Raw genomic sequence first — 12,524 nt, 5'->3', positions numbered from 1 at the left:
GAATTTAAATTTACAATTTAAAAAAGGAAGTTTGGAGTTCGAAAAAAATCAAGAGAATTGAAAATAGAAATGCAAATTTGATAAGAAACAAAAAATGAGATAAAAGTGAGTGGTTGTGGTATTAAATAAATTGGGTTAAAGAAAAATAATTCTTTTTTAACTTTTTTAAATTTAATGGACAAAAACAAAATTAAAATATGGAAGAAAACATCAATAAATTAAAAATAAAGAGGTTTGATTAAAAAATGAGTGGCAAAAGAAAAGATGATAGAGGGAGAGAGAGAGAGAGTGTGTGTGTGTTGAAGATTAAAAAAAAAGAGTCATGAAAGGATGATATTTTGAAAAAAAAAATGGAACAAAAGAAATATGAGTGTTTGTTTTATATAAATAAGTTATCAAAAAAAACTAATAAGATGTGATAGTGCAACGGTTACTACATTGGTCTTCTATTACAAAGGTCTTGAGTTCGAATCTTGATAACTACATTTTGCAAAAAAAAAAAAAAAAAAAAAGGAAAACTCAAAAACCGGAAATAACCGGTTCAAATCCGGTTCAGCGGTTTCGCGGTCCGATCGGTTTTTGACCGGTTTCTTGACAAAGTCAAACTTGGCATTGAACCGGACCGGAGCCATGGCCGGTTCGCGGTTCAACCGGTCGATATCATTTATTTTATCATTTATTTTATTATTAATTTCCCCTATTACCTGACTTGATATGGATTAATTATTAGATTCTACTCGCTTTTCATATTTTGCATTTATTTCAGGGAGTAGAACGAAAATATAATAACAGGTGCTAATTTGACAAGAAAAGAGTTCAGATGATAGAGTTTATCTTAGGGGCATTTTTGGAACAACAAAACGTGAGCCCTTGTTGGGCAAATTGGGCCGAAGTCTTCATTTTTCCGCACAGGAGCCGCCGCAAGAAGCACTACTTTATATAGGAAAATTGCGCAGGAAAAAAGGGGTGTCACTTCTTCCTCTCCAGAGGAGGGAGCCGCCGCAAGCATTAGAGTAGACAGTAGATAGGAATTAGAAAAAGTGTGCAGAGGAGAGGTCGGCTGTAGCTTAGGCTTGCTTTTGATTTTTCTTTTGTAGTCCTTCCTTACTTCTTTTTGTTTTCTTCTTACGGATGTCAGGAGCCAATGTGGCTTTTGTTGACTTTTCTTCTTAGCTTTATAGTAGCTTTTCCCTTGACATGTCAACGGCAATTGAGAGATTGAATCACTTTTCTTAGTCTCTCGTTTTTCCTTATCCCTTCGGCTGAGTTGAATTCGCACGAGCAAGAACAATGGCCGCAGCTGTTGTTCCAATTTTGCATGGATTTTTCGCACCAAGTATGAACTAATTTTCTCGCTCTAGTCAAGGGACAATGGATGTTTTGAATCGCCTAAAATTGTGAGATCGATTTAATTTAATCTTTTACTTTTATTTATTGGTATTCGCATATTCCCTGATTACAGTGCTTATGCTTATTTAATTAATTGATTGTCTTGGATCCAGATAATTAGTTGATTGGGTAATCTATTGTCAATTAGGACATTAAATCCATAATTGTTTAATTGCTCTAAAATAGTGACAACTGGCATGATTAGGTTTGTGTCAGGGGAATACGCGGGCTAATCTAAAATAACCCTGGTAGTGTGTTATTTGGTTAGAATAGGGCTCCTCTAATATGTAAGGCAATTGGGAAATTAAATTCTACGGGCGTACCTAGGATTGTTTTTCAATTAGAGCAGTGATTAATGGGCGTACCTTGATCACCGACACAGTAAGGAGGGGTTGACTGTCATCGCTTGTTTGGCAGTTATAACCTATTTATTAGTAAATAATTGGAATTGCCTTTGCTTATCGATGATCAATTAGGTGAACCACTGCTGAAGTTATTCCTTGGCTAGATCCTTAGTTATCATTCATTTGTGTTTAGTAAATTATTATTTAATTTTTAGTAGTTCCTTGGATTTTATTTGAACTTCTTTTATTGTCACCTTCTGCATAAAAACACCCCCTTGTCACTGTGAACTTGAAAAGAAACAATTACTCCCAGTCCCTGTGGATTCGACCCTGCTTACCGCTATCTACAGAAATTACTTTTAGTTTGAGCAGGTTTTATTATTGCACAGGCTGACAACCTGTCAATTTTGATGTACTTTTTACTCCTAATTGAGCGATCAGGATGCACTTCAGTCAAAAGAGAGGCACTGGATTATGTACCATGCTTGATGTATACACTGGATACTAATCACATTCCTACCACTTTAATACCAATCCAACTCTTCAAAACCCATTGCACTTACTCCATTCCTCACCCAACCCCGGTATCCCAGCAAAATAGTAGATTCTTTGTTTCTTTTGTACTCGAAGAAAGAAAACAAAAAAGCATGGAGGGAGAGATTACCAACACTAAAAATCCTATCATGAAAAGAATTTCGGATCTTGGTTTTTCACAAAGCAATTTGTGTTTATAATCCATGGTCTTTATATCGCATTAACATGGATTAACTGGTATGATTCTCAACATCTTTTTCCTTTCGCGTGGTAAAATTGACTGCTTGCATTGAATAAGTGTTTCCTGGAGGAATTTAACACAAGAAAGGGGATTAAGCGCGATTAATTTCTAAAACCACAAGGGAGTTTCCAATAATTGGTAGAAACCTCAGGGAATGTTTTTGAAATTATCACTAAACATTATACATGCAAATACATATTTCTGTCATGGTTATTTTTTCTTGACCTGGCAAGATTCTCAATTTAAAAGGTTAATTTAGCAACTAGATACTCATAGGTCAAAAAGTAATACTGTGTGCGTGGAATATGATTAGTGCTCGAAGCCATGAATTGTTCTTTTATGCAAATATTTTTCTTGCATTGATAATGTATATATTAGTGATTTTTTATGCATAACGTATAATAATAAAATACATCAAAACTAAATAATAAAATACACTTAAAACACGTAAAATATATTCTTATCAAAGTTCATTAAAGTGGTGGTTATATCGTTTGTAATAGTTGCAATGTGGAAAAAATTCATGAATGAGTTTATCCCCCTTCTAAATAACAAAGGGGTATTTTAGGAATTTTGGGGATGAATTTAGCATATTGGGTCTATATTGTTACTAAAATGCTAACAATAGGGGAGGTAGGTGTAATTTTTTTAATTATAGAGGAGCTACTTGCAATAGTCAGAAACCTCATGAGAGGTTTCTTAAATTATCCATTAATTGTATACAGATATTGAGATTTTCTCCTCCTCTTTTATTGCCTTTTCTTTTATTCATCTGTCTTAAAATTCTTTTCTATTGCCCATCGTACAAAATCTTGATGAATTAAGGTCAGGTCAGTACATTAGTGGTCTCGAGGGTCAAAGACAAAAAAAAAAATCACAATTGTGGGCACAAATGTTCGGATTGGTTATTGATTGACAATTTTGAAAGTGACCGAAATCAATCCCAGTAATACTTCACAATCAATCACCTAGAGAATTCTAAGGATCGAACTCATAGGGACGAGCTCATTTTTTGGTAACAGTTTATTAGACCACATGTGCCCACATTTCTTCAAAAAAATTATAAAATAAATATAGAACCAATCCCTTAGGTGCTCGAAAATGTCTTTCAAGTCTGAAGGTGCAATTCTGTTGAAAGAGGAGAGAGAATACATATGCAGACTACAAAAATGGCATTAATTTGGTGATCTTCTCTGTAGTACATGATCTTAACCTCGGTTAATGACTAATAGTTAAACAAGAAGGACCAAATGAACAAATAACTTTGATCTTCTTATAAACTACGGCAACATCTCTGGCTTTCCCGCTGTCTCGAACCATAATCAATATCAAGTTTTGTTTTTTGTTTTTTTTTTTTGGTAAAATAGTGGATTATGTGTTTCTCTTGTACTTTTTCCATACATTTTCTTACGAAAGTAAGCATGTTTTTGCAAATAAACCGAATCCCCATGCTAGCAACCTACGATGTTGAAAGAACATTAATGTAAACAATGGTTAGGTGGTGAAAATTGGATGTGCATTTGCAAAACGTGTTAGAAATGGTTCGTTTCATGACCACGTGATAAGATACCATCAATACTTAATTGTTTCTCTCATCAGCTATATGACAAATTATTATGTAGGACAAGCTGCCACATAGGTAAGACATTATGAATACTTAATTGTTTCTCTCATCAAATAAATGACAAATAATTATGTTGGAGAAGTTACTACACGTAATATGCATAGATAGATAAGTATAGAATTTGATAAACATAACAACTTAAGGTTATGATTAATTGTATAAAGAATACTGAGCTTTTCCATCTCTTTTACTATTTTTTCTTTTTGTTCATCTGTCTTAAAATTCTTTTTTGTTGCCCATCGTACAAATCTTGATGAATTAAGGTCAGGTTGGTATAGTAGTGCCCTCGACTGTCAAAGGGAAAAAAAATCACATTTTTTGATCATAAATGTTTGGATTGGCTGGAGATCAACAATTTCTGCAAGTGTACAAAATCAATCCTGGTAGTAAATCGATTGGAGAATTCCAGGGTTCGAGCTCACAGGGATGAGTTAATTTTTCCTACTTCAAAAAATTATACAAACAACAATAAAAGACAAACTCATGAAATTTATTATTCACTAACAAAGAATAATTTGAATAGTCAAGTCAAAGAAAATAGATTGCACAAAAACAATTGGCAAGAAGCTAGGGCTTGTCGGATTTTGTTCCAGAACTTGAATTAATTATCCAATTATTTTCTTAATATATCAAGAACGTATTCCACAAAGGTACTTTAGATTATCTCCCAGTATATATCTAAATTGTACTCAACTAAATATTATATCTCTTTCAAGATCACAAATATTTGACTGAATTCTTTAGGATCTTAAGTGATTTGATTACGGCATATAAACCCTAAATTACCCTTGCATTTAGCCTAGGAATGTTAATCTATCTAGTACTTGATTGTATAGCACTTCTTAGTACATACAAACCCAAAAAGCATGTCCATAATGAACAAGCATAAACATAAAATTAAAATAACATAGATAAATAAAGGCAAAAATTGACAGAAACATCAGGGAAGGTTTTTGAAATTATGGCTAAACATTATACATGCAAATACATATTTCTATCATGGTTATTTACTCTTGCAATGGCAGGATTCTCAATTTAAAATATTAGTTCAGCAACGAGAAACCCACAAGTCAAAAAGTGGTACTGTATGTGTGGAATTTGATAAGTGTTGATAAAAGTTCAATTAATTTTTTTCAATGAAAATTCTAAGCCATGAATTGGTCTTTTGATGCAAATATTTTTCTTGCATTGATAATGCATATATTAGTGATTTTTGATGCATAAAGCATACGGAGGATTCTTTTTATCTATATATGAAGGATTTAGAATTTATATCTAAATTAAAATTAATTGCCATGTATTAAAACCTGTATACTCTAGTATCATTGAAGAAAAATTAACTCAAATTATTAGTGTGATGACTTATAGTTTGTTTATCAGTATAAGGAAACTCCAAGGTATGTGTGGAATATGACTAATAGTTTTTGTGCATGTCTCGTACATCTATATCTGTTAGTGTAAAAAATCTTTACATGTATATAACATCAATCCATAATAAATAGTCTAAAATGTAGCGAAGGTTATCCAACTTTTTAAAAATGTCATTTCATCCATTCAACTATTTTTACTACTAAATAGCCTAGTGAAATCTTTAAGATGATTCATCTTAGTCATTACAATCGTTGCTGCCATTAAAATATACCGAAGTTGGCCATGCGTGAGGCACTTAACCATTCCATTTTATTTTGTATATATCAAACAAATTTTTTTACAAAAAATTTCAAAAACTCCAATCCAGATGGGCTGTTAGATTGGATTTTGTGGAAATGTGAATTCCAATCGTGCAATAAAACATTGACCACGAGGCAACTAAGGTGAATTCCAGTCTTGACAACTTTCCGATTAGGTGAAGATGTATTTTCGAGGGCTGCATTGTTTAGGAAAGGGCAAAACAACCATTGAACCCTACACAAAAACCATGACTAATGAGCTTCCATAACTCGTGAACAATGCAACAAACTCAATACAATTAATACAAGATGTTAATTGAAAAATTGCCATTCATATTTTTGGAGAAATATATTCAATTCATAAAAAATTTTCTGAGATGCCACAGCCAAAATCTGCAATGCATATACTGCCATTTTGCGATAGAACTTTATCAAACTTCAGATTTTGATCGGATTCGATGTAAATTTGAGCACACTTTCCTATTTGTTCATTTCTTGATTCCGCTTTCTTTTCATGTTTCAGAAGCTCTTTCTCTTAAGCAACAGATTCAACACTTGTAGGACATAATCAACTGATTCAACACTCGTAGGACCTTCAAAGGAACAGTAATTTGGGGAAAACTGTAAAAGTATTTTACAAATGGCCCGCTAACAGCAAATTGGACCACATGATAAGATATCAAGTTGTATTACATGAAGTTGTTTGTTTGTTTGTTCGGTTTTTTTTTTTTTTGGTAATAATAATCAGTATCAAGTGCCACGGGATAACAATGCGAAACCTTTCAACATCAAATTTCTTTTGTTTTTCATCTTGGACTAGCCACCATCACCCTATCAACCTACGATGTTGAAAGAGCATTAATGTAAACAATGGTTAGGTGATGAAAATTGGCTGTGCAATTGAAAATTAGCCTGAAAAACGTGTTAGAATGTCATTATGGTGCGTTTAATGACCACATGATATATAAGACACCATGAACACTTAAACGTTTCTCTCATCAGCTATATGGCAAATTATTATGTAGGACAAGTTGACACATAGATAAGATATTATGAATACTTAATTGTTAATTAGGTTGTCTCTCTAAATCAATCAATCACTCTGACGTGCACAGGGTATACATATACAATTACCTCATTCACAATCAAGTTTTATATTTATAAACTCCTAAATACCCTACACGTGATTTATCGCAAGTATACGAATCGTGAGCGAGTATAGGGTATTAAGGGTCGATCTCACAGAGAAGATTGCGATTACCGATGTTTTTCGAACCCTTTATTATCTAAACTACCATAAATATAAAATTAATGAAAATAACACTAGAAAGCTCCTAGAGATATGGAATTCCTTACTACTCTTGCAAGTGAAGTTATCGGTTACGTGAATGCTATTATCTTGGCTAGTTATGACGTAATTTCCTAATGTACATGAAACCTACTCTCGTAGTGAATCAGCTATACTTGTACCTAAACCATACCTACTCTCGTGGTTATAAAATTAACTACAATCTCATTTCTTCTATGAAATTACATGAAACAAGTCACTAAAGCCACAAAGGTGCACCTCTACTCTCGTGAGTGTACTCTCTAGGTTTATCACTTCCTTGAACTAGTATTAAATTCCAATTCTCATTGCAAATTTAGCACCTTTAGATAATCACAACTAATGGCCGGTTAATTATGATTAGAAAAGCAAAAGTGATAAATAACTTGCTCAAAATAATATCATCAAATAACCAAATAAATATCACTAACAAGATATAGCAAGTTCAACCATAACTCTAGGCATAAACTTCAACTAAACATGATAAAAACACAAAATCAAACTTGTATTATAGCTAAATATAAAATCAAATACAAGAGAGAAAGTAGTAGAAGAGATATCACCCTTGTCACATGAGATCAACCTCTCTATCCTGCTCCTTTATCTTCATCCAAATCTAACTATGAATACAAGAAAGAAAAACTATACTAACTATACTATACTACTCTAACTAATGAACTAAGGAAATTCTAGTGAAAGATACATTTTTGGTGAGTTTCTCTAGAGGAATGGTCTCCAAAGGCTGCTATTTATAGAGGAATCCAAGGTCAAGAAGAGTTGTTTCTAGTTGGCAAAATTAACTCTTGAAACTCTCTTGAGTTGTTTCTCTAACTTTCCAGCCTTTTCTTGGTCAGATACAGCTGGAATTGCTAGCTGGAATTGAGTTGGAAAAGTTGTGTGAAAGCAAGGCAAGTTGATGAGCAAGTTGCAGAAAATAGATGAGAAAATGCGACTTAAAAATACGAGACTGCAACCCATGTTTTCATTGAGTCGCGTTTTCATTTCTGCACTACTTCAACTGCTATTTTCGCGATGAAGGAGGCCGAACTAGCTATTGTGTAAAACATTAAAGTTGTTGGTATTTGAGTTATCTTTCCAATGCCTCAAGAATCATCCAATTTGGAGCTCTGTGGACTGAGATATGACCAAAATACCAAATACTGGTCAGAGCTCTGTTTCAGCTTACGATCACCGAGTTTGAGCTTCTATATTTCGACTTTTTGAAAAGGAAAACGACTGACCTAGACTTCAATATCTCATACGAAATGTAGATCTATCTCTTAGCTTTAAAATGGTATAAGAATCACCTCAATCCAATGCTTGTAAATCAAGATATAGCCAAAATACCACAATATATCAAAGCTGTGAAACTTGCTTCCTTTTGTTTTTGATTGCATTTCCTCTTTTGCGCTACATATTCTCTTTAAAACCACTTCAAATCATCATCAATCATCCAAATATCTTCTCAATACACTTCATTTGATGATTGAATTTTTAAACCTTCAAAAACATGAAGTTTTTACCATAAAAATCTATAGAAATGCAATTTTCACACTTTAAACCATAAAATGCATATTTTCATTAGAATCTTAGTTAATTAGCTATAAAAGTAACTAAAACACACCAAAAATAACTATTAAAGCACACTTAAAACACGTAACATATCTACTTGTCACACTCTATTGCTCCGCTTCTCCAACTTCTCTATATAGCTCCTTTCCTCTAAATCTCTTCCTCATCGGCAGGAAGACCATAGTGGTCTCTCTTCCATAGGTGTCGTTTTTGTCATTTTTCTAATAAAATCTCCCTTAAATTTTTTTAGTGGGAGATCTCTTTTTCTCCTAGGGTTCCTAGTGAGAATTTTGTTCTCTTAGGAGTTTCTAGTGAGATTTTGTGTTATTTTTCCTTGTTTTTTGTTTAAATTTGAATTTACTTCAGTTCTAGTTGTCAGATCTGAATTTATTTCAGATTTGGGTCAATGTCAACATATTTCATCATCTTTATTGGAAGTTACAATTGTTGATTAGTAGATTTGACGATTAACATGCATAGAGTGGACTGCGAGCTGCAGTGATTTATTCTATGAGGAGATGATTTTAAAATTGATGATACTTTTAGATTTGTTCTTAATTTCTCAAATCTCTTGTATCTATTAAATTGCAGATATGTAATTTTAGTGCATGTTTTATTTGCCATTAGGGCAATGATGTATATTAGTGGTGCTGGACGATTTCCAGCAATCTGTAATGAAATACTCCCTCCGTCCCACTTTGATAGTCTTGTTTTCCTTTTTCGTCTGTTCCAAATTATAGTCCACTTTCCCATTAAGAAATGTAGTAATCTTTCAAATTGTCTAAAATACCCTTATTAAATATCTTGTTATTAATACATTGTTATTAAATACTAACCCACTACATTGAATACATTGAGTTTTTCCAATACTAACCCATTAGCTGTAACTGATATTAATTGGCACTCTTCGTGATTAGCATAAGGGTATTTTAGGAAATTATTAATCTAAATTTATGTTTCCAACCAAATTAATTACACTTTCTTAATCTGTGTGAAAAAAAAATCAAGACTAACAAAACGGGACGGAGGGAGTATGTTTTGTTATAAAAAAATGAATACTTAATTGTTCTCTCATTAATTAAATGACAAATAATTCTGTAGGAGAAGTTACTACACATAATATGCATAGATAGATAAGCATAGAATTTGATAAATATAACAACTTAAAGGGTATAATTAATTGTATACAGAATACTGAGCTTTTCTCCTTCTCTTTTACTGCTTTTTCTTTTCCTTGATTTGCCTTAAAATTCTTTTCTACTGCCCATCGTACAAAATCTAGATGAATTAAGGTCAGGTCAGTACATTAGTGGTCTCCAGTGTAAACGACAAAAAAAAAAAAAAAGAAAAAAAAGAAATCACATTTTGTCTTTTAATTTTGTAGGAGAAGTTACTACACATAATATGCATAGATAGATAGGTATAGAATTTCATAAACATCATAAGTTAAAGGGTATAATTAATTATATACAGAATATTGAGCTTTTCTCCTTCTCTTTTACTGTTTTTTCTTTTCCTTGATCTGTCTTAAAATTCTTTTCTACAACCCATGGTACAAAATCTAGATGAATTAAGGTCAGGTTAGCACGTTAGTGGTCTCCGGTGCAAAAGACAAGAAAAAAAAATCACATTTTTTAGCATAAATGTTTGGATTGGCTGGTGAATGACGATTTTTGCAAGTGTACAAAATCATTCCCAGTAATAAATCGGCTGAAGCATTCCAGGGGTCGAGCTAACATGGACGAGTTAATTTTTTCTATTTTAATTATTATTCAAAAAAATAAAAGACAAACTCAAGAAATTTATTATTCACTAACTAAGAATAAATTGAATAGTCAAGTCACAGAAAATAGATCGGACAAAAGCAATCGGTAAGAAACTAGGATTTGTCGAATTTTATTCCAAAACTTGAATTAATTATCCAATTATTTTCCTAATATATCAAGAACTTATTACATAAAACTACCTTAGATTATCTCCCAATATGTCTAAATCGTACTCAATCAATCTCATATCTCTTTGGACATCACAAGCATTCAACTGAATCCTTTAGAAATTTAAGTGATTTGGATTACGGTGTACAAACAAACCAGGTTCGAGTAGGATTCCCGATGACGTCACGTCAGGCCCAAAGTTCGGACCTAGACATGGGTTCAAAACAGAATTTGCGAAGGCATCCGGTGCCATATTCAGTGAGACAACTCCTCATTGTCAATTCCTTCCCGCCAAGTACGGCGACGGACTTCCTTCAATCTGTCAATCCGGTGCCCTTACCACTAGATACTCACAATTTAAAAGGTTAATTTAGCAACTAGATACTCACAGGTCAAAATGTAATACTGTGTGCGTGGAATATGACAGGTGCTTATAAAAGATCAATTAATTTTCACAACGAAAATTTGAAGCCATGAATTGTTCTTTTATGCAAATATTTTTCTTGCATTAATAATGTATATATTAGTGATTTTTTATGCATAACGTACGTATATGAAGGGTTTTTTTCTTTTGATCTTTATATGTAGGATTTAGAATTTATATTTGACTAAGTAATTGTCGATCTGCACCAAAAATTAATTTTGTTGCAGGCTTTACATATACTAGTAGAATAATGTATATTCTAGCCTTCCCTGTTCCTTCCACGCAAGAAATTCGAGTTTGCTATGTATGTTTGTTTTTGTTTCAGAGAGTGAAATTTCTGAATTTTTACGGTTGAATTTGGTTTGTTTTTGTTTCAGAGAGTGTCTGCTGATGCTGAATGGTAACTATTCTTCAAACTAAGTAATTAGAATGCGAATAAGTACTGTTGGGCACATGTTGAATTTGGCACCTACGATGAACTCTTCTATAAATGGTCCATCATTCGGCAGCCAAAATCACCACTGCAAAACCCCTAAAACAACTCAAAAAAATATTCAACATGGCTGCTAGCTTACGACCCCTCTTCTTAGCAATAATAGCCCTGCTGATGATTTCATCCTTGATCAGGTCCTCAGAATGCCAAGGACTTGGGTTCTACTGGCCAAATACTGAGGGTGGAAACCTGGCTGACATATGCAACGATCATACCAATGGTAGCTATGAATACGTGGCTATCTCCTGCTTAAATTTCACGGACGATGGTGGAATCATCGTCCCGCCTTACTGCACCACCCTAGGTCCTGACATAGATACCTGCAAGGGCCTAGGCATCAAAGTATTTCTTTCCCTTTTTGGGAGCCCTCAACTTACTCCTGAAACAGCTCCGATAGTTGCAGCTGGTATCTGTGAGGCATTTTTGAATGATAGTTCAGGCCCTCTCGGTGCTACTGTAAATGGAATAGACTTCCATTTCCGAAGCGAGGACGGATCAAACAATGGTCTGGATATTCTCGCCCAGGCACTCCGGGATGATTGCACTCCGTACTTATCTGGAGCACCACTTTGTCAAATTCCTGACTATTATCTTGACGCTGCTATCAGAACTGGCGTCTTTGACTACGTGTGGGTGCAATTTTTCGGTGATCCTTCATGTGAATACAGTCCAGCCAATCCCTTTAACCTCTTCGCAAGTTGGTTTGGATGGTATTCTTATATAGGCGAATATAATACTACATTATTCCTGGGATTAACTGAAGATTCTGCCGCCGAGGGTTTCATCCCATGTGACCCGGAACTTCGGGTGATTGTTTCCTTACTGGAGATCTTCTTTCCCAAATTTGGAGGGATCATGATGCTTGAGGGCAAATTCTATTGCCCTCTTTCCAGTGCAAAAATCCGGTCTTATGTTAACTCTGATGTTCTGGCTTATGGTAGAAAGTCCATGAATAAGTTCCAAGCCATCTAA

General features: G+C 33.7%; 1 protein-coding gene across 1 annotated transcript; it reads left to right on the top strand.

Annotated features, from left to right (window-relative positions):
* The first annotated feature begins 10,848 nt into the window (after positions 1 to 10,848).
* Positions 10,849 to 12,524, top strand: LOC113690651 (acidic endochitinase-like). Its single transcript, XM_027208647.1, has 3 exons — positions 10,849 to 10,965; positions 11,437 to 11,459; positions 11,687 to 12,524. The coding sequence occupies exons 1-3, from the start codon at positions 10,849 to 10,851 to the stop codon at positions 12,522 to 12,524; spliced, it is 978 nt and encodes a 325-aa protein (XP_027064448.1).

The sequence above is a fragment of the Coffea arabica genome, chromosome 5c, assembly GCF_036785885.1.
Source record: "Coffea arabica cultivar ET-39 chromosome 5c, Coffea Arabica ET-39 HiFi, whole genome shotgun sequence".
Lineage (NCBI taxonomy): Eukaryota > Viridiplantae > Streptophyta > Magnoliopsida > Gentianales > Rubiaceae > Coffea > Coffea arabica.
Note: the sequence above shows the minus strand (reverse complement) of the source record. Positions and strands in the feature narration are given on the sequence as shown.

Coding starts and splice junctions, on each gene's coding strand:
- LOC113690651 (XM_027208647.1), top strand. CDS start 10,849: ATGGGTTCAAAACAGAATTTGCGAAGGCATCCGGTGCCATATTCAGTG. Junction 10,966..11,436: donor TCCTTCAATCTGTCAATCCG/GTGCCCTTACCA, acceptor TTTTTGTTTCAG/AGAGTGTCTGCTGATGCTGA. Junction 11,460..11,686: donor GTGTCTGCTGATGCTGAATG/GTAACTATTCTT, acceptor ATCCTTGATCAG/GTCCTCAGAATGCCAAGGAC.